Source organism: Suillus bovinus, assembly GCF_016758785.1.
Source record: "Suillus bovinus strain UH-Sbo-P2 chromosome Unknown EDB93scaffold_22, whole genome shotgun sequence".
Lineage (NCBI taxonomy): Eukaryota > Fungi > Basidiomycota > Agaricomycetes > Boletales > Suillaceae > Suillus > Suillus bovinus.
The window spans coordinates 79,132-100,957 of record NW_024542078.1 but is presented as its reverse complement, the minus strand read 5'-3'; the positions used below and the strand labels follow the sequence as shown (position 1 = coordinate 100,957).

The window sequence follows — 21,826 nt, the reverse complement described above, 5'->3', positions numbered from 1 at the left end:
GTGCGTGAGCACGGCATACCACATAGCGTCTGACCAACATCATGATATGACTCATCGTCCCTTAAAACTGCTCTCCTTGTGTGCAACGGGTTGCTGCCACCTTCTGTAGATGGATTCTCACCCAACGCGATCGCATGGTGGAAGGCGGAAACTTTACTATCACGTCCAGATCTCTGGCAAGTGAATTGCAATGATACACTCTGTAGGATGTTCACCGCAGCGCACAGATATCAGCGTCTCCATAGAACCAGACGATCCAGAATGTCTGCCTGTGCCCTATAAATGCTACGTGGAGGTCGGCGTCAACACTGTTCGCAAGCGAACCCAAGTATCCTCCCCCGGAAAGTACGCCTGGAATGAGTCATTTGAATTGTAAGCGACATTACCTATTGTGTGGATGGTTGTAGCTCAACAGCCCCCTCTTCAATAGCTCAGTGAGAGAGGACTGGTCTATATGCATTGACTTGATAGCAAAACATACATTGTTATCGTGCGGCACCCTGAGTTGGTTCTGCAAGGATGTACCCATTGCATCGTCTCGTGACTATATGCAGTTACCTACATCAACACAAACAAAAGGTCCTGCGACCCTCACAAGTCATCATAGGCATTCGCTCACATTTTTCTAGTCGTCTCACAAAATCTGAGACATGTGCACGTACGAGGGCGGAATGGAGAGCCTTCCATATACCAGGCTAGCGTGACATTGAAGCTTCGGTTGGTAAACCCAGATCCTATCACTGACCCATCATCTTCGGTTCATTATGAAGAGTCATTTATCGAGGATGTCGGTGAGCTCATTGCAGCACCAAATCTCTCTAACGCAGAGCTTGGGGCATTCAACGAGGTCTGATCTTCTGCCTTCCTAATGAAAACGTATGTTAAATATGCCTAAGGTGCTACGACATCCCAGCCTTTGTTTTGGCTGCTATCCTTTTTCAGATCGTTCATCTTTCGTACTCTCGCTTCACAGTTATGAAGATGATAGCCTTTCCTTCACCAACACCCCACACGCCGATCACGACGAAGTATTAGTGTCCCCTGTCTCTGATTTGCCTCAAGGAGATCGGTTTCCTCCGAGCCCTAGAAAGCTGGATGACGCAGAACAAACTTCTGTGTTAGAGGCGACCCTTACAGATCACACACCGAGGGGCAATGGTGGGGAACTTCCGGAAAGAGAACAATCGTCGCCCACCAACACGGTATATTCAGGGATTTCTGTGGCGAACGTCAGTTTATTCATATGGTGATATTGAAACCTTGCCGAACTGACATTTTTCGACGTGCAGGATACTGAACCTCAAAAAAGACACAAATTATCTATGAAGGCATTGAGTTTTCGCTCCAATCGTAGTGCATCATTGAGCGAGGCGCGAGATCGCCATGCACGTTTGGGACGACTCAGATCACTATTCAGCTTGCGCACACTCCGAAATGCCGAACGCATCAGACCTGTGCCGTTGCATTCAAGTCAGAAATAAATCACAGTTCCACATCCTCGATATCTCTTTTCATTCTGAATAACCGTCAATGGGACACGGCCGCCAATGTCGTACGACTTACGGGCCGATGTCTCAAGCATTCCTCGCAAGGTATTCTTGGATACCATCCACAATGACGCTATGGTCGTCTTCCTGCTTAAGACCACTAACCACAATCACTCCTGCGACCCCCTCTAGGCCCTTTACCATCACCGGAAAACCTCCGCCGTGCACCGCATATATGCTCGGATCGCCCATCTCATATACTTCCTGCAGTGTCTTTTCTTTGGTCTGCAGCAACAACCTCATGCGCATGGTCGAGCATCCCCAACGGAGCACTACTGCCTCCTTGCGCTTCACCCAGTGCATATTGTCCGGAAGTGTACCAGGTCCTGAGGTGGCGAAGAACAGGAGTTGGGATGAGTTTGCGTGCGCGATGTAGATGACGGCGGGGCGCGTGAATTTTTGTTGGACATTGGCGCGAATGATATTTCCGATCTCCCAGGCGACATTACTGTCAAAGGAGTCGAGGCGGCATGCTTCCTCTTGGGTAGCGACTGATTCAACCTTGAATGTTTCAGCTGTGATATTCATTTCAATGCAATGTGAATACGACTCACCGTGAGTGACATGGTAGCGGGTAACTCGAGTTCAGACTATTGGGAAATGTCGGAAGAGGTCACGAGTCTCTTATATAGATTCATAGGGACTATTTTATTTATATTTATGCAGATTTATACACGAGAAACAGACCGAACCAGCAGATGGTCTTGGATGTCAGGCGGACTCGCCTGCGGTCCGCATTTCCGAGCGGGAAAAATTTACCGAGTCTAAAAATCAACTTACTGTTGAACAAGAGTCGACGCTCACAGGATCCGAGATGGATTTTATATCAAGCCGTATCCTCATTTCATGCACAGAAAGTAGCATCCGGAGTATCTGCTACACCTGACAAGAAAAAGGGATCTTTGCATAGTGCTTCTGTTACCTGAGATCGACATCCCCCAGTATGATTTAACTAAGGTGACACTAGTGGCGGCGAAGATGCGATGTAAACAACTTCGTCGTGCTCTCGGTATCACCTTTCATAGTACCCGCAGGAATCGAGGTTTCCCCTCTTCCTCATCATATTATTCGATGAATCAGTCTCGAATGTCCACGAGAATGTATATGAGGATCCACGCTTCCGCAAAATAAAATGGTCGATGTCATGGTTGAGCGGAGGCATCGAGGCATCACTCATGCACCAGGGAAGTTGATGTTTTGCTGTGCATCGGAGTCAGGATAGGACGCAACGTCGTGTGGCAAATGTAAGAGATACTCATGAGTGGGTGATGGCATACATGATCGGGTGATATACAAACGACAATATGGCCGCATGATATCTAGATAGGAGCGCGACAGTGATGGCCGCGCGAGGAAAACTAGTAAGAAAGAACGCAGATAATAGCTGTACATATCCAAAACATCTATGTGATAAAACGTCTCCGGTCATTACCAGAAGAATGACATTTAATGCTAGCCATAAATGAAAATCTAGAAACCATAGGGTGCAACTCGCCTAATACACTTGGGTTGGGGCTTCCTCCAGTCATCATCCTGCGGACTCGCCAATTGCATGAGGAGCCCGTGCGTGAGAGGTAGGCTGTCTGGAAGAGTTGCATTGATAATATCGTTGCTCTCATATTGTCCATGGGGAGGATGACGTGGCCACCGACCCCTTCGCATGTTTATGGGCCAGGAAGGAAGGTAACACATTTCCTAAAAGATACGTAAGTAAGTTGTATATAGGTCACACATAATGTCAGGATATTTACCTCAGGTCCGCAAGCTGGACGACATTTAACCCACACGCTCCAATCTAGCCACGTCATCAAAGCACCTAACTCTTGCCTCCACGAATCCATCAGGCGAACTATTTGCGCAGTATCTGGAGTAGAATCACGGGGGAGATGGACATCAAGTCCTGCAACGACGCCGGACGCCCACATCTTTGTAATAACGCGACATATCTCACGCGAAGTCTCTTGCACTGCATGTAACAGAAGGCGTTCTGAGGGGTTCAAGCTCGGAACGTATGATAAGATTGACGATGTGTGCGCGGTTCCACATGCTTTGAATACTGGTGTTGCCCAGGAATTAGATGGGTCGTACGATGCGCTGGGGGGTACAATAGAGTGGAAAATGTACGGCGTGAGCATCACGCGCAATTGGACATGCACCTTCAGCGCTCGATCCATGATTGTGTCATTTTCGGAGTTGAGAAGGTAGTCCATCAAGTCAAAGCGCGCCGAGTAACGTTCCACGATAACTCTAAAAAGGGTTTGCCAGTCGATGCCACTGATGTCATCCTGATTGCCTTCTAATGTGCGAGAAACGCTACGCCTGACTGCCTTGATATCCGCAGAAGATATAGCTCTTATGTCATGGTCGCACCGTTCCTGGCCGTCGCGTGAACTAACGAGTGACGGTGCAAGGGTGGTGTCGTACAGTGAGACGATTCCAGCCAGATCAAGGTTTATTCGTGTATCCCCAGGATATCGATTGTGCCATGACCCTGCGTGCATCACTTCGAACAGGCGAAGCACTATAAGTATATATTAGGAAGACACGAGGAAGACGAAAACTACAGAGACTTGCAAATTATGTTTGGTATTCTTGGGACTGCAGACACCGGTTCGGCGAGGCTGGCAAGGTGAGAGAAGGAGACGACTTCTAGGCCAGCCGAAAAGTCACAGAGCATGACTTCACTTATGCGAAACAATTAGTCGAAGGGCAAGACGAATATCAAGAACATACAAGTCCATTTCCATTCTGTAAAAACAATTCGATACATAACGAGATGATGCCAGATAAGATTGGCTTACCGAACAAAACCATCAACGGCATATGGTGCTCCCCATTTGCATAAGTCCACGATGCGCTGGTCCTCCATGAACCGCCAGTCAGGTCTCAATTCTCCCCATGCAATGATATCCTGAGTGTCAAGAGTGCCATTTAGGGTATTGGCTGCGCTAGTCCCATCGAAATAAAGGACTTTGAGGGGACGAGTTGCTGCAAGAGTCAAGTGCCAACATCCTGTGTCAGGAGAGCCTTTGCAGAAGAGGATGGAGTGTTCTGGATCTGTGGCCGTCCACTCGGGGACCGTAGGGATTGTGTTATTGACAGCTCCATGATACAACAAGGTGCCTTTGGGAATGACACCGGGAACTATTGTATGGCCTGTAAATGACAATATGCGTCAGACATTCATCTGTGCCAAAGTCAAGATAAGGACTGACCATTCCGATAGCGCGTGTTTGGCCAATGCTGGAGCAGCGAATTTACAGTTTCAAAAACAAAATGCCCTGTTTCGTTAGTAGGAGGCGGCTCATCGAGCTGCCAAGATGAAAGGTCGAGGCTATCCGAGTTGAGAGGGTTATATGGTTGAGCTATCGTGGATGCCGCAGTTCCGAGTTTTAGTGACGGTGTGCCATCAGGCGATAAGGCCAAAGGGACTTGCGTTGCTAGTGACGGTAAAACAAACCATCCAACTTGAACGAACGTCGAAAGCATCCTAGACTACTACGACTATCGCAGTAACTGTTATTGTGCCAGCCAGCTGCGCATTATCATCCCGTTGTTATAAGATTCGTCTAAGAATAGGAACATCTGGATTCAGCGGAACTTTCAACATTTATTTTTTATTTCCGCCCAGATCTTTTTGAGGCCTTGATGTTCGGGGTGATGGGATGATCTACGTTTCAATGTCCTCGCTACCGGCGGGTAATTCAGATTTACCCACGTGGCTACTCGAAGGGTTACTATCTTCACTTTAGACACCCGTCGAAGCTGCTGCCTCTAATGGTCTCCTTCCTATAGGTAAATATCAGTATATGGTCAATACGAGAAACCAAGTAGAGGCACTGCCCCGACCGTGGTGTGTTTACCCGCTTCCAGCGAGTGGCCAATTGACACGCCGTCATTCGAACCTTGCAGCGCAAAAGTATCTGACCCCATTCAATGGAAGAAAGTTGTTATTGACCGCAAGCTGATCGCAACCGAACACTGGACACCATCAGGTGCACGTCAGTGTATTCGTTTGGTGTTCGCATAATGCGAGGCTCATAGCATGCATGGTCTGCAGTATCAATGGTGCAAACTCCAGTGGTGCGTCCAGCTCAACGACTTTGCCGTATGCTTCTTACGAAAAGATATTCTCCACATAGCGCCGGTTGGGATTCAGGACAAGTAAGCTCATGAAATCTGCCGTATCGGCTGCTGATTGTTTTGGGTACTGCCAGTTCTGCGTCGGTTATATTGGGAGTCTCTTGCCAGATAGAGTTGCACACAGTAGCGCATCGAACGAGTCAGCTGCTCTGAGACAGAAATCCGGACTGCTATGTTGCGTTGACAATCTGCTTAACACGAAGACTTTGATACTTATACCTTTCGAGTTGAAGGAGACAAGTTACATCACCAAACTTGGCACGATGTCAGCAATTTCCGATTATCAGTCGTAAACGACAAGACCGCGCGGATTCTTCACTCAAATTTGAAAAAGCATAACCATCCCTAGGGCATCTACGACTCACTCTAACCATTCCGCCGCAGGTCCACTATTTTGTTCCAATGTCGGTCAACCACCAGGTAGCTGACGATGTGCATTGGCCATATCCAGTATTTACATGGCTGTTGCCACAACGGGAAGTAATTATATCAAAGCGGACGTGAGAAACTCAAGATTCTTTTTCAGCAGAGGCAGGGTATACCATAAGCATTCTGTATGGCTTGATGCTCGGACGTCCCACGCTTCCATTGCGGTGGAAGGACAAAAGCATACAACTTTACTCCGACTGGTGATTATTCGAAGGTCTTGTTTTTTGAGTGAGTCATCTACACTTGCCTTGAGAACAGTTATAATCCAACAACCAGCTCTGGCTCATGCAAATTCAAGGTTCGTTCTTTGGTCATTGTTCCATTTGCGGTTAGTTCACCTACTCAGGATCACGACCCGCACATGGTATATTTTTGAGTTCCGTCGTATAATCTGGGGGACGTACTGAAGCATGGCTCAGGGCATATCCATAACAGCGAACGTTGATCATCTAATTTCTTGGTAGCGTTGAATTTCATTCCTTTCAGTAGTTTCGCTCGTTGCTCGAAAAACCTCAACGTGCGTGAATTCTCACAACTTGAGACACGTTTTTCAAGTTCTGTGAGCGCCTTCGCCGTTATTTCGAAAGGGACGTGTCGTACACATCCAGAATGATTTTTTTTATAGTTTTGCACTTTCATTCACAGATATCTGTTCGCAATGTCCTTTCGTGAGAATCACCTTCTCGTGCCGCAGCATATGCCTCTCATGCCTTATATATATAGTTGCGATCCATCCCATCTACCGCGCAGCAGTATAACAAGTCCGCAGTCTTCCATGACACGTCTTTGCTTGACCGAACGTGACACACTGTCTGTGCCTTGAATATGTCTTAGACTCTTGCTACACATACGGGGACCAATTGGAGATGCGCTTTTTTCTCAATGCATTGTGTTGAGTGTCGGGTGAAGGCTCGCGGTCCTCTGAAGTAGGAACATCAGCTGTGGCGTCACTAGTGGCGCTTAGACTTTGATGGTATGGTACTGCTGGGAGTATGAGTTTTGACTACAGCCGAATATCGCGACTGCGTGCATTTGCCGTTCTTCCAAAAAGGAGGACTGTAAAGAATATATCATTGATCCGAGAAGTTCTAGGTTTGCTTTTATATCAAGAATTCATCATCTAGTGTAGGCAGATCACGGGAAGACAGTCGTCCCTTCTATATCATCGACGACTTGTTTGCGTTGAAAGACTAACCTTCGGGATCGTTGGTAATCACATTCTTTCTTACCACTGCAGAACTTTGGCAGGTAAGTCGATCTAGTCTAGAATGAATGGTTGGTACACACAATCTTTGTTCCGAATCATGACCTGGCATTAAAAACGGTGTCAATTGCGCAAAGTGGCGCACGGGCATAGTCCGGCTTAGCGACCCCATCCAAATCCGCATCACTGAGGAGATCACCGAGAGAACAGCGCAGCAAGCCAAGGTGCTGGGGTCGTGAGAGGATGAGAACGGACTCATTTCCTTATGGCACGCACTAAAAATGTGCTCCGCTGCGATTTGCACTCACGGCTCAAAAAACGCGTGAGGTTGATCTTCGTAAAAAGTTCACTGTTACGAAAGTTGGCGTGGTTACGGCTTGCTGATATACAAATGGACGAGCGGCAAGATACTGGGAACGTGAGACTGATAAGAGGAGTGCCAAGAAGCGAACATCCGGAGTTTGAGAGAAGAGGAGACAACTTTGGGTGAGACACAATAAGGGAAAAAAAATGAAATATTAAATTAGTTTTGACAATGACGGCATTGTGTAAAATTAAAGTTTATTTTACACGATAAAAAAGGGGTTACGTTATTTTGATCGGGGGATACGCAGTAATCTGGTTTTTTGGTGTGCAGCGCTTCTTTTCCTCTTACCACCATCATCCATCCGTCCATCCAATTCACTCACTAAGGTCCCTCCTTCGCTGGTCGACTTAACGAACTCAACAACTAATGTTTTATAATGTCTGATACTTCACATTCACACAATTACGGTACAAGAATAAGGAACAATTCAATCCTTAAACCAAGCGCTCGTCTTCGTCAATCACCACAACCAAGGCGTATAAAACCAGTACCACATGCAACACAAACAGAATTAACTCAAAATCAATCTCAATTCCCAATATTTCCACTACCAAATGTCATGCTACACCCAGAAGATGCCACTAGCAAGGTATTTCATGCTATCGGTCGTTGCTTCCTCAGCGTGGTCAGTCCCTTTTCCTCGTTCCTATTCCTACCTTCACGCGTGAATCTCTAGGACAATCGCGCCATGACTATCAAGGACCTTGCGGAAATGACGCTAAACTTCGGCCTCGTGTGTCAGAAGTATGCTGTCCTTTCTTCTCTCTCTTCACGCTACTCACATCACCCTAGCGTTTCCGCTGCGTCGCAAGCAATAACTACTTACATTCGAAATCATCTCTCTCGATGTGAAGCTCAACAAGATCACCCTCTTCTTCTTCGTCATACCCTCTCTGGCACACCCGCTGACGACGATCTCGTACCTGCACTCCACTCCCGTGTAGGAGGCGCACCCCTACAAAGGCAGCCACTCGACTCCACGTGTCCAAATCAGAACATTCCTACTGGTCGCCACACAAACTTTCGTCGTGGCACAATCGTATGGTATCTTTCAAAAGCTAGTGGCGTCTCCTGCCCCTTTTCTCGTGCTGGTATTCTCCTTTCAAATTACCCCGCTTCCACTTCCAATACAAAGCCTCGAAAGCAATCTCACAATTCAATGGAAAAGTGCGGAGAGAAACGCAAAAGACTCATTTCAAGACGCTGTCGTGCCACTGACAGACTCTCAGAGAGCGCCAGTCCACCGCCCAGCTCCAGTCCTGTAGATAGTGGTTATGCAGAGAGTGCCTCCAGTTCTTCTTCTGATGAAGAAGATGAACCTGAAAGACCTCCAAAAGTCAAACTCACCCTACGTCTCCGTCCTTCTCCTACTGCCACAGATCCCACAGACATCATTGATCTCTCCCATGATACTTCCTCAGATGATGACGTCGACATGTCCCCAGCAGAGCCAAATATTCGTGCAGAACCATTTTGCCTCCCACCCTACCCTCGCAGATCAATCGCAGTTCCATGTTACACCCCCGTGTGCCCTACCTCCCTTCAATACGTCTTTCCCCCGCCACCCATCGACCAATCCAGAGGAAGCGCATCACCTCCGCCAGATTCTGACCACGAAGAAGATATGGACTTTGATTTCTCAAGCGATGAAGAGGAATCTCGAGGCGTGAGCGTGAAAGTAGAAGACGAAGGAGAAAATAATGATATCGGTACAAGTCAGAACGTGAGAGACATGCTAGATGCCTGGGAGGACCTAGATCTCAATCGTGCGCGGTCCTATTCATGCCCGGAGTCTGGGTTCACTTTGGTGGCGCAGGGAAATGAAATTCGCCACGCAGTCGCTCCAGAGGTGAAGGTCGAGGAACTTGAGCTATGGGAATGGGAGTTTGATAGTGGCTGGGCGGGAGCGTGTGGCGAGATTGAAGTCAAGAAGGAAGACGCTCCAGAGGTGATGAATGGGTTATCGTTGTCCCCTACGAGTGTACCATGGAGTGGGTTTCCACTCTCTCCTATGTCGCCACTCACCCCTTCTCCAACGTCCCCGGGTTCGAGCACGGGGTTCACGTTCCATTATTCGTCAGCACTATCTGCGTCACCAAGTATCAATAGTTCCCCTCCTCGGCTCACACATGCGAAGAAACCGTCTCTCGAACGCAAGAACAGCGTGTTGGACTGGCAGGACGCAGAATTGCTTGGCCCTGATAGTGTCCACATTGCCGAGCTCGAGCTAGAATGGGAAAAGGGAACTCATCGGACGCGATTCGCATCATCCGCACCCCACGCTTCTTTATCGGCGAATGAAGACAGCCAAATGACTGATCCCGAGCCTCTCCCCGAATGCAAAGACCAAGTTGTAGTAGTGCACACGTGTGTACCGTGCGATCCACCTGTTAGCGCCACGCAGGTCGAAGGTAAGTCACATCTCGTCTCGTCCTATTTCTTCTTTTCTGTTTGTGGTCTGTATCAGCATTAACCGAGTCCCAGGAATACCGGTATATCAAACTACGCTACCTCTTTGTGCACCCCACATAACGCGCACGCTTTTGAGGAGGCTAGACACGGATTTCGTAAACCTAACGCCGTTGCTTGCTGCGTTTTCACCATCGCCGTCACCTTGTGCTGCTGTGGTCCCGGTTCTTCCTTCGAGCGCTGTGCGATTTGAACATCCAAATTTGGCTGTGGCGGGGCTGTGGGTGTCGTTGGATTGTGCGAGGGAGTTTTTAAGGACCAGTGTTCAGGCGGGTCCCAAGCGCGCGGAACAGCCTTGCTTGCAAGACGAGGTGCTAAGAACAAGCGTGGAGGTGTTCTTAAGCGACGAGCTTGTAATGCGGTTCCCGAGCGCCTTGAGGGATTTCTGGAGGGCGAGTAAGCCTGGGAGGATGTTGGGGCAGTTTGGGGTGTGTTTTGAGGGTGGGAGGATTGTGGGGAGTCAGGGCTCCTCCTCGTCTTCGTCGTTGGTGTCGGCACGGGCGTCGTCTGTGTTATCTCCACCTCAGTTGACATCACCCTCGGCGCCTTCGTCACGGGCTGAATCGTTTACCCACCTGTCTTCGCAGTTGCATCCACATTCATCATGTCTGGAGCTGTATTCACATCCAACTTTGTCACTACTGCCGTCGTCATTGCCCGCATCCACCAGCCCCGCACCTCCGATGCCTATACTCAAAGCTCACGAGGTATGGTGTCTTCCCGAAGACACCGAGCCAGAAGCAGAAGTCGAAGCGGAACCTGTGCTTCCTCCATTTGATATTGCGCTGGCAGCGCTTGCTTCGGGGTTAGGACCAAGTACTAGTTCTGGAAGTGGGAGTGCATGTCTCGTGAGTGAGATAGATTTTGAGAGGGGGAGCATCCTCGGAAGCGGTGTTGACTTTGGGAGTGCGCGCGCTAGTTCGGGGAGCGAACACACTAGTCTTGGCATTGGCAGTGGAAGCACCGGTCTCAGGGTTGGACGCACCGATTTTGGACCGGGAAGCGCCGATCTCGGAAATGGACATGGGATCGTAAGTGGAGAGCTACCGCTGAGTCCTACGGAGGCAGAGATGTTTCGGGTGTTATGTGTATGTCCTGATTGGGAGGAGAAGGATTTGGGCGAGGGTTATGCCAAGGGTGATGTGTGTATGGATGCTCGGGATCAAGATGCTGATGGGGAACCTGATGACAACGCGGACGACCAATGCGATAAAGACACGGACGCTGATGCCGACGTGGACGTAGAGATCGTGGAAGAGGAGCCGAGGAGTTTGAAAGATGGCCGCTCGTTGAGGCGGTCGAAACGGGTTGCGGATGCTGTTGCTCGCACACGGGGTGTGCGGCCCCGGATGAGGGGGCCGAGACACGCGTGAGTTTGATCGGGTGGTCCTCCGCTCTATCGACGGTTCGAAACTCCATCATTATGTCCGCTACACCCATCAACTTTCGGTCTGCCACTGCATCACCCAACATTTGATATGCATTTGCTCGACTCGTTCTCGTTACCGCAAGGTTTCTCAGGTCTCAAGCCCCCCTCTTTTGCTTGACTACTTGCTTGCAGGTTTTCGTTCTGGACTGATTTTTTGTTGCTTTTTTTTGCTAGCTTCGTTCGTTAGAGCTGTATCAGATATCGACCCGTCTCTCCCATATACCTCTTTGCGCAAAGATGCGCCAAGTATTCTAGGTTTTTCAGCCAACCCTTTCGCTCGCCCTTTTACCTACTTATACATTTTTGCGAGCATGGGGTCGATTGCATCATACACATTCGTCTTCCAGTTTTCTGTCTTGCGACGGCTTTCATTTGTATGTTATAGCTCACAGCCCCCACTCATAGTTTACTCGCTTGTGGTATGCATGAAGTAATCAGGAAGCGTTTAAACGAATGATGATCAATCACCAATCAGCGCCCTCCTGATAGAAAGCTGCGCTTGAGGCAGTGACTGGCAGTACTCGGATATTTACTAGTTTCTTTTCTGATGCGGTGGACGAACAAGATTCTTGGGCGTAACACGAAATTATTCGTAAGTTCATGATGGGAAGAATGGCGGAGTGTGAAAAGCTAGAGTGGGATTTCTTTCAAGGTTTCTCCCAACCAGTGAATTTGTAGCATCATCTTACTTAGTACTTGCATATTTCTCTGGTCCCAGTCGCCAGGCTTTCTAAAGTACATCCTCTCTGGACTGACTGTCCAATCCAATATCCTTGCTTTAACTCTGCTTTTTTGGCTTTTTCTATTCCGTTCTTTTTTTTGTGATAGGCTAATTCACGTCTCGACCCGCTTCGCGACTGCCACCGCGAAAACGAACGAAACGACCCTGCTCGTCTAGGCTCACATCTCAATCATAGGTCCAGCTTGGGCATCAAGTCTTATCATTTGCACGACAAAAACAACGGACTAGTCGTCCGTTAATCATCGCATCCACCCAACGCTAATCCTAATTCCACCAAAAATAAGCCCTATAATGTCTTTATCTGCCTCTGACAACAATGGCTCCTATTCACGAGTCTCTTCGGGAAAGACCCCTCCTCCAGCCCCTTCTGCTGCATATGCAAAGAGGTGCGTCTCATTTTTCCTGGCTTTTTTAGCCGATCTGCTTCGTTTACCACGCTTGCGAACAGGGCACGGGAGATCCAGGCGGAAGAACGGCTGAACAGTGCTAGATATAGGCCGCCTGCGCTGCGCGCTCTTCCTCCGAGCAGTTCTCCCCCAAACGACTTCACCACCGTCGCTTCCCCCAGTGATGATTCTACCACATCCGCTTCTAATTATGCACCAGGTTTTAGGAGAGCACGGGCTGGAACGCTGCCTTCTGATGTCCATCTCGCTGCACAGCGCTTCGCTGCCGCATCCAGTACTCTGAGCAGTACTACTCCTTCAACGGAATCGTTTGCCGAACAGTTGCAGCAGAGGCAGGCCGCCAACACGCCTCCTACCATTCTCGTACCCGTGCGCCCTACCATTCGGCATACCACGACGGTAGCGGCTCCACAGGCAGCTCCCACATCAGTCGGCTCCGAGCGTAACAGTCGCTTAAGATCAGGCTCATTAACGCTGCCTTCAGCCGGTCTCTCCAACGCATTCGGCCCGTCTATCTTCTCATCGTCATGGTTATCCTCCGCCAATGGGTCGGGATCTAACTTTCCTGTTCTGGACGAGTTACGCTCCGTTACGTCCGCGGATTCGGTCGATGATTTTGATGTTCATACCTTGGATTATCTTGGTTTGGATGATAGTCACCGACCACCACCCGCTGCTACTATATCTGAACTACGGACCCAAGCGCAGGCTGCTATTGCTGGGAACCTCGCCAATCCACCGCGCTTGAGGGCGAGTACGGTTTCAAACCCTTATCGTACGCGCTCCTCTGGTGCTTCGTCTCTCCTCGCCACCCCTAATGCGGAGGAGGAAGAGGAGTATTTTGATGGGCATGATACTCGGCCGTACGAACGTCAACGGTTGGGCCTGTACGATGGCTCCATGTCAGACGCTAGTCTCTTCCACTCGTCATACGTGGCGAAGGGGTTCAAGCAGGGCGACCATCTAACACCTGCGAGCGCACTCTCGTCCCGACCCAGAGCAATTTCCGTAGGAACGCTCGATGATCCCATTCGTACTCTTCAGCGCCGCGCTACGACTACTGAAGCCCAATCCCCATATCTCAACGATCTTGCGGCTGCGAACGGAAGTCTTGCGAACCTGTCTAATCCAGCTGGGATTTTGAAGAGTGATGTGAAGATGTCGAGTGCGCGGGGGGCGTCTTCGCCGACGGTGCATTTCCCCAACGGCGAATTGAGTCGTGCATCGTCGTACCTCGCTGCGCCCAATTCGCAGGGAAGGGCTGTGTCCCCCAAGACCGAGGCGAACAATAACTCGCAGATCCAGACCCCTACGCGGTCGTTATGGATTGGGAATTTAGATAGTGCTGTCACGAGCGAGCAGCTGATTCATGTATTTGCGCCGTATGGTGCTATTGAGAGTTTAAGGCTTTTGCCGGAGAAGGTACGCGATTGAGATTGATTGGACGAAGAGATGCTGATGTTTTGGCTGGTTCCAGGAGTGCGGTTTTGTTAATTTTGTTGATCAAGCGGATGCTATTCGAGCCAAAGACGATGTCCTCAACCGTCTAGGCGGGAACATCGGTATGCCAAACGGGCAGACCGTGCGCATTGGCTTTGGGAAAGCGGACAGTGCTCCTGTTGCCCCTGCCAAGGGCACGACTGTTACGAGCTCTGGTGCCACGTCTCCTAGTGGCTTGAGCAAGGCCAGCAGCCCTGGCCTTGGTGGATTGGACGCACAGCTACAATCTACGCCTACTCGTGCGCTGTGGATTGGGTCTATCCCGAGCACCACAACACCTGCGACGATCTTGAGCGTTTTCAGCCCTTATGGGCCTATCGAATCCGCGAGGGTATTGACGCATAAAAATTGTGGATTCAGTGAGTACTGAATATCATGGAGTGTTTTAATGTTAATCATCTGGGTAGTTAACTTTGAACGTCTGGATGACGCTGTGCGTGCCCGGAAGGCCTTGAATGGTCGTGATGTCCTTGGTAGCGATGTTGGTGCTATTCGTATCGGCTTTGCCAAGGTCCCTGTCAAGAATGGTCAGGAAGGTAACGGAACGCAAGATGACAGTCCTAGCGTTGCAGTGCAGGGTATTGGTGATTTGAGCGTCGGAGCCACTATCCATGCTCTTCGCAGCGTGAAAGGCGCGTCCACTATCCCAGCAGATCAGCAAGTGCTCGGTGGTCAGGTGGAGAACTACCGCTCGAATCTCTTGCTTAGTATGATTGGCTCTGGTATGCACAATATCGCGTATGCTTCTGACGGTTTGTCGAAGCCTGCTGGATGGTTACCTTCGGTCACGGAACAGCAGATGATCATGAAGGAGTTGACGGCTGGTAGCCCTGATGCCGATTTTGATATTCAGTCGTTGTCTGGTACGTGTTTTTTGGTGAATGATTTCAAGGGGCCTCTGACATGGCGCTTTCAGAGTTCCGCCCCCCGACAATGTATTACACGACGATTCCGCTCGTTTCTGAGAGACCTAACAACAGGCGCTGGGATGCCTCCAAATTGCGCGAACTCCGCAAGAGGCTGGATTCTGGTACAATGACCGTGGAGGAAACTGATCAAGTGGCTGGTGACTTTTTGGATGGCGAGATCGTCGACTTGGCCTCGGACTGGCTGGGCAACACGGTGGGTATCCCCACGCCGAGTCCGGTTGCCGTGGCTCACCTGGGTATGCTGCAGGTCGTACAAAAGCTGTTTGAAAAATGTTCTTCTGTGCCGCGGTTCGCGATGCTGGAAAGAATCACACCTCATTTGGCGATGATTGGCATCCACAAGAATGGTACTTGGGCTGCACAGAAGATCATTGAGTGTGTCCAGACTCCTGAAGAGGTTGGGCTCATCGTGCAAAATTTGAGGGCTTATGCTCCACCATTGCTGCTTGATCAGTTCGGTAACTACGTGGTTCAGTACGTGCAATGATATTTCTTTGTCCATATCATCGATAACTGATCAATTATTAGGTGTTGTCTGCGTTTTGGGGCTCCTGCTAACGATTTTATCTTCGACGCTATGGTCGATCGTATGTGGGAAATCGCACAAGGTCGCTTCGGTGCACGCAGCATGAGAGCATGTCTCGAGAGCCCACATATCACGTTGAGCCAGCAACGTCGTATTGCTACTGCCGTGATCTTGAATTCTATTCCTCTGGCGACAAACCCTAACGGCGCACTGCTGCTGACATGGCTGCTTGACACATCTTCTTTCCCTTCGCGGTACAACCTTCTTGCACCTCGTTTCACGCCTCACCTGTCGCACCTGTGCACGCACAAATTAGCATCTTTGACCGTTCTCAGGATTGTCAACCAGAAGATCGAGTTCGAAGCATCTCGTCAGATCGTCCAAGCGTTGTTCTCGTCTCCAGGGGACCATGTTCTCACTGACGTGTTGGGCGATCAAGTAAATGGTGTAGCGGTTGTGCACAAGATCCTGACTAGCCCGTTCATCGACCCTATTGACAAGCCAACTTATATTGAGGCCACTAAGCGGGTATTGATCGAGCTCAAGGTTATCGCTACCCAGGCTTATCGTCGGTTAATTGAAGAAGTTGGTCTTCCCATCCCAAACTACCAGCCCACGTACACCACTAATGGTCCGCCTGGCAAGAAGGGTCAGAACCAGAATCACTACGGAGTGCCTGGCCTGCCATCAGGCTACCCTTCGAATGATCAGGGTTTGGCTTCGATGATGGCTGCGTTGCAGATGGGTGGACAGAACCCCCAGTCTGGACCTCCGCAACTGCACATAGATCCTGCATATGGTCAAGCTCCTGCGCCACGCGGCCGTATCTCTCAACCACCTTCTGCGTTCTCGCCCTCTTCAGACCCTTTCAATCCTTTTGCCCTTCGCTCTCCGGACATGAGCAGTCCTCGCACCTCTACTATTCGTCGTAATGGCGGACTTCCCTCGATTCCTCCTTCTATGACTCCCACCCCTGTCTCTACCATCCCATACGGCAATCAATCTCCCAATCTTGCACCTGGTGGCATCCTTAACATGGGTCAACCAGGCTTCAATACTCAGAACGTTCCCCAGCACCTCTACCAGGCATATATGTACCAAGTATACCAGCAAACACCGCCGTCCAGCATGGGCACCTTCAATTAAAAGCACACTCACGACCCCGCTCACGACCTGCTTTGTTGCATATCGAATGAAATTATTCCTTTCTGTTGTCTATCTATTCTTCTGCCACACATGCGCCAGGTTATTTGCCAGACAATCACACCCCATTCCTTTCCGATGATACCCCTCGTCGCGCTTCTTTCATTGTCACACTCCTTACTTACTTTCCCCCCTTTTGGGCAAGCACCTGGGCGGTGGTTTCAGAGGGCCAGTCAGGAAATATTGCTATTTCTTTTTTTTCATTCTCCAATTCTACATATCTGCATTCCTACGTTGGTTGGTTTGTGTATAAATACTACGTATGGATGGCTGTAACACAATTATCGCCCCGAACTATAGACGAATATTGAAACTGCCGTTCTGCTGATCGAAACTGCATGTGCACTTCCCCTGGTGCAGGGATCAACTCGTTTGTAAACCAAATATGTATAAACAAAAACGCTGTAGCAAACGAAAGTAAACAAAATGAAATCTGGTCTAGTATCGATATGAAAGTAGCTGTCACTTAAAATCATGATTCATCTGCGACGACCGGAACGTGATCACTGATCATCTTGTAACTCGGAGTCCGGTCCAGTATCAACCTCGAAGGAACAACTATCTTCTTTTTGGTGAGGTCTGACTACGGCAGACTAAGTACCCTATGATCGTCGCTGCGCACAACCTGCGTGGAATTGCTCTGCGGTGTTTTCAGAAAATGATACTGTGTCTATTTTCCATCATAATTTCTATCATTGACCACCTGACAGCTGCAAGACAATCCTAAATTATATCCCAACCTCTCAGTGGCCTACGACGAGGGAAATCAAACTATATGGATCCGCCCAGTATATAATCAAGCTTAACTAGCCTAAGCTTAAAAAGGCCCTGTCGAACTGCTGTCTACAAGGAAAGCCGCAGCTATTTGGCTTTTCTTCCCTTTGAACGGTTCCGACTGCGCAGACATCTCTGTTGAGTCATACGCTCCTACTATCAAGGGCACCATGGACACCGAAGATCTCGTGGCATGGTCGGAAATGAAGCCCGAGTGGATGTGGAATGAAAAGCAGCACAAAGGATGTGTGTAAATGGAGTCAGAAATACATATTGGTTTGAATGGCTTTGTGAGGTTCGTTGGATTTTGAGATTTGAATCAATGCCCAATGCTGATTTGTGAGTTAGTATAGGACAAGTGAATTTGTGCGAACCCATATGTAATTCCTTTATGACCTGTTATTATCGGCGGTCATAGTGAAATTATGATTTGCGACGTCACCTCTGGCATGGAGGTCCTTTCCTTCTCAAATATTGACTGCGCTCGCCTAGACACCGGTCCGAGCAAGGGTATGCCAGAGTATCCCAATTCTTGTAGCGACCATGTCTATGTTTTGACGTAGGTCTGAATCATTCTCGGACATCAGTACGTCACGCTTTTGAAATGGTGCATCCTGCTTCATGTTGCAAAAATTACCCAGGAAAAACTCGAATTTTTCTAGGCTTGTCTCTTTCTACGACACCGCTCTTGTTCCCCTTTGGTCTTCCACCGTGAGGCTTGGAGCGGAGGCGCCATCGAATGGAAGGAATATCATTGGAGGATACAGAACGCGTCCGAGACAGGCTAGCTCAAGCGTTAGCACGACCACCCGTGAAAACCAGCGGCGTTGACTAGACAACAGTCTTGGCGGGTGGTGACTGATCAATATGTCAGCCGCCTGGAGCTCGTGTAGCACATTTGAACATGACGCTGGACGTTAGATCGGTCTTTGACGTACAACAAATTCAGAAACGACTGCGCACCGTGCTTTTGCCTTACACTGTGTTTGCAGCTCTACCTTTCAATAACTCTATCACTTCTAACGCGACAAATTCGTAGGCCGCGCCAGTTTTTCGTGAATGTGCTACGCCGCACACGGCCTCCATAGTCGCTCGCGGAACGGCATTGACGCCTTCTGAACGTTCACTTCTGCAGGTGGTGCGAGAAACTAGGCATGAAAAATGCTGCGTCGCCACGAAGATATATAATTTCTGAAGGTGACCTCTTTGATCCTTGGGGAAAATGCCCTGAAACTGATCACATACATACTCTCATGGGTGAATGGAAGGAGGATGTGACACTATTGGTCTCGTTGGGGTTAGATTGGCATACGTGGGTGAAGTGCCAACCAGCCTGTGGTTTCAAGGTAACAAAATGAATTTACTTGTTTGCGAAATAGCTGACCTCGTGGTGTACCAGTAGGAGATGTGCTACCGTTACCTACTTGGCTCTTTGGGTTTTTCTCGACTCCTGGTGCACCATTTCAAGCCCAATGGGATAGTGCTTTCGTATGGTCAAACCCAAAGCAAAAAGACCGCAGTCCAAGGCCATCAGATGGCATAGTTTTTAGATACACTATTCACATGCATTACATTACATATACACGTATTTTGTACGTAGTCCTTGAAATTATTGCAGGGGCGCGCGTGACGTATGTACTTTTTAAGTTCGATGTTTTGACATGTTAGCTCTTTGTGATTGTCTAAAGTTAAGTTACTCTCTCGTCTCTTCCATCGACCACAATATGAGCACAGACCAACAAATGCATCTGGCAGTAGCTCCCAGAGCTAGCTCGTCGCATCTGAACAGACCAGCACGGCAACTCGTGCCCGCCTTTCTCCAAAAATTATACGAGTGTGTATTTCGTCAAATCTAATCTCACAGATGCTGTAGTCCTGACATCCTACAACCATCTTGCTTTATAGGATGGTTAATGACCCCTCAGACCACGATCTCATTCGGTGGTCTGACACTGGTGACTCTTTCTTTGGTACGTCCCAGTGCTAGTCTTTCTTTATTTGATATCCAACGAATCTGACACACTCATAGTCCTCGACCAAGAGCGCTTCGCAAGCGAAGTCTTAGGACGCTGGTTCAAACACAAGAACTTCTCCTCATTTGTCCGCCAACTCAATATGTATGGCTTCCACAAAATTCCTCATCTCCAACAAGGTGTGCTACGTTCGGATTCTGATACCGAATTCTGGAACTTCGAGCACCCTCATTTCCTCCGTGGCCAACCGGACATGCTCTGCCTTATCCAGCGCAAAAAGCAGGCCGCATCTGCCTCTGAAGTTGCTTCTGCCGTCGCTGAAGTTTCCAATAAAGAAGTGGGCGCAGCTGCGTCTGCAGGAGCTTTAACTCCTGGCCAATTGATGGACATGAATTCGATCGTCAATGGTATCCAAGCCATCAAACGACATCAAGCCGCCATTTCTGCCGACCTCAACGACCTCAAGTCCTCCAACCAACATCTTTGGCAGGAGGCTATTGCTGCTCGTGAGAGACATAAGAAACATCAGGACACCATTAATCGTATCCTCAAATTCCTTGCTGGTGTGTTTGGTCACGCGGACAATCCAATACGCAAGGATGATATAGGTGGAGGTGGGGTTGTCAGTGGTGGTGAGGGGAGTGAGATCGTTGCGAGAAAACCACAGCGGTTGATGATTGGCGATGGACGCAGTGGCGGAGGGAGTGGTGCAAAGAAGGGTGTCGACATTACTGAGATCATAGAGGACCAACCGAGGACTAGCATAGATAGTGCAAAGTCTTCCGAAATGGGTACGTCCTCCATTTACACGTACGTCTCGGCATTGACGCTCTATACAAAATTTTGCAGATTTTTTCGCATCTCTAGACACACCTTCTGCTATCCCATCTGAGTATGGCCCTTCGTGTAATCCTTCACCCCGATTTGCATCCATCGAACCCTCCCTTCCTGATGCCCCAACTCCCTCAGCAGATTCAAATACTACGTCATGCCCCAACACAGCCCCAATCAACACCACCGCTACAGCCAATGGCATCAACCCAAACCCATCAAATATAAATGCCGCTCCAGCCACCTCGCCCAATACTGCCTTCCCTCGCCCTGCCCCGATTCACCATTCAGTCTCTGCGCCTGCTTTTACATCCCTAACTACAACATCCCCTCCCCCTTCCCCACAGAATGACGCTCTCATTCATGCTGCACTATCCCAGGTGCTCTCGTCTCCTGTACAGATGCAGAAACTGATAACTGCTCTTGGTGGGGGTGGGTTTTCGTTTCCAGGAGATGGACACGCGCAAGGAATAATACCACAGTCCATCATGCAGCAGCCTTTCCCCACCCAGCCGCAACCCCAGCCGCAACCGCAGGCCCAATTGCCCCGAGCAGCACACAAACGCCAACCCAGCGCAACTAATGCCGTACGACCCTCCCACGTTTCAGGACTACTCTGGTCCATACTCTCTTCTCTCGCAGAGTGATGGCGCCGAGTTAGCGGCTTTCGAAGCACACGACGACCACCTGCAGAAAACCTACTCTACAGCACACGAGATCAACACAGATGTTGACTCGCTAGAGACGAACATCCATTCCCTTATTCAGAGCCTTGGCTTTGACCCGTCGACTTTCGACGCCACTGATAACACACAGGCACATCTCGATGATCCCTACGGGGTAGGTTCGGGGCAGGATTCTTTCGACATTGGCTCATATCTTAACGGGATGGACCTGGCGCACGATGCGGCTGGGCATACGGGCCAGGGCGAGGAAGACCCGGATATTGAGAGCTTGAGACTGGCAGACAAGCTGGACTCGTCAACGGCGCGTGGAGCAGGCGTGGACAAAAAAGTGCCAAGTGAAGAGGTACATGCATTCCTTGACGGGGTTACTTCTCAGGACGGCGGCGTGGACATGGCTACGTCTTTGATGCAACCAACTCAAAGCACGAACACTACACGAGGCCGCAAGCGCAAATCAGACATACCGGATGTTGATTCGCTCTCGGGTCCAGCAGAATCGACATTATCATCAGCAGGAAATAGAACTAAAAGGAAAAGATGAATAAATAGCAGGATGGGTAACATGATGTGTGTAAGGAATGTCAGAACACTGTAGAGCTATAATGATACTGCTACCACTTTGTGTTATTATAACGTTAACGTCATATGTAGTCTGTAATGCGTCGAA

General features: G+C 49.3%; 6 protein-coding genes across 6 annotated transcripts; 4 read left to right on the top strand and 2 right to left on the bottom strand.

Moving 5' to 3' along the window:
• Positions 1 to 190: 190 nt before the first annotated feature.
• Positions 191 to 1,481, top strand: EDB93DRAFT_1249663 (uncharacterized protein; the record flags this gene model as incomplete). The annotated part of the gene is made up of 5 exons (XM_041452897.1): positions 191 to 372; positions 431 to 579; positions 630 to 847; positions 897 to 1,229; positions 1,290 to 1,481. The coding sequence occupies 5 exons, from the start codon at positions 191 to 193 to the stop codon at positions 1,479 to 1,481; spliced, it is 1,074 nt and encodes a 357-aa protein (XP_041308407.1).
• Positions 1,427 to 2,301, bottom strand: EDB93DRAFT_327797 (uncharacterized protein). Its single transcript, XM_041456102.1, has 3 exons — positions 2,102 to 2,301; positions 1,564 to 2,048; positions 1,427 to 1,516 (listed from the first exon to the last, which is right to left on the bottom strand). The coding sequence occupies exons 1-2, from the start codon at positions 2,111 to 2,113 to the stop codon at positions 1,575 to 1,577; spliced, it is 486 nt and encodes a 161-aa protein (XP_041308406.1). The 5' UTR covers positions 2,114 to 2,301; the 3' UTR covers positions 1,427 to 1,516; positions 1,564 to 1,574.
• A 716-nt stretch (positions 2,302 to 3,017) lies between these two features.
• Positions 3,018 to 5,036, bottom strand: EDB93DRAFT_1084026 (uncharacterized protein; the record flags this gene model as incomplete). The annotated part of the gene is made up of 7 exons (XM_041445806.1): positions 3,018 to 3,242; positions 3,299 to 4,068; positions 4,103 to 4,116; positions 4,154 to 4,231; positions 4,281 to 4,295; positions 4,349 to 4,703; positions 4,763 to 5,036. 7 exons carry the CDS (start codon positions 5,034 to 5,036, stop codon positions 3,018 to 3,020), a joined length of 1,731 nt encoding a protein of 576 aa, XP_041308405.1.
• A 3,030-nt stretch (positions 5,037 to 8,066) lies between these two features.
• On the top strand, positions 8,067 to 11,532 carry EDB93DRAFT_1083921 (uncharacterized protein; the record flags this gene model as incomplete). The annotated part of the gene is made up of 6 exons (XM_041445792.1): positions 8,067 to 8,315; positions 8,367 to 8,434; positions 8,483 to 8,898; positions 8,971 to 10,101; positions 10,175 to 10,640; positions 10,992 to 11,532. 6 exons carry the CDS (start codon positions 8,067 to 8,069, stop codon positions 11,530 to 11,532), a joined length of 2,871 nt encoding a protein of 956 aa, XP_041308404.1.
• Positions 11,533 to 12,240: 708 nt separating this feature from the next.
• Positions 12,241 to 17,301, top strand: EDB93DRAFT_1327922 (uncharacterized protein). Its single transcript, XM_041455102.1, has 7 exons — positions 12,241 to 12,716; positions 12,779 to 14,159; positions 14,215 to 14,596; positions 14,645 to 15,100; positions 15,154 to 15,359; positions 15,414 to 15,640; positions 15,695 to 17,301. Exons 1-7 carry the CDS (start codon positions 12,622 to 12,624, stop codon positions 16,836 to 16,838), a joined length of 3,891 nt encoding a protein of 1,296 aa, XP_041308403.1. The 5' UTR covers positions 12,241 to 12,621; the 3' UTR covers positions 16,839 to 17,301.
• Positions 17,302 to 19,393: 2,092 nt separating this feature from the next.
• Positions 19,394 to 21,700, top strand: EDB93DRAFT_1249657 (uncharacterized protein; the record flags this gene model as incomplete). Its single annotated transcript, XM_041452896.1, has 5 exons — positions 19,394 to 19,503; positions 19,575 to 19,639; positions 19,699 to 20,433; positions 20,492 to 21,060; positions 21,116 to 21,700. The coding sequence occupies 5 exons, from the start codon at positions 19,394 to 19,396 to the stop codon at positions 21,698 to 21,700; spliced, it is 2,064 nt and encodes a 687-aa protein (XP_041308402.1).
• Positions 21,701 to 21,826: the final 126 nt, after the last annotated feature.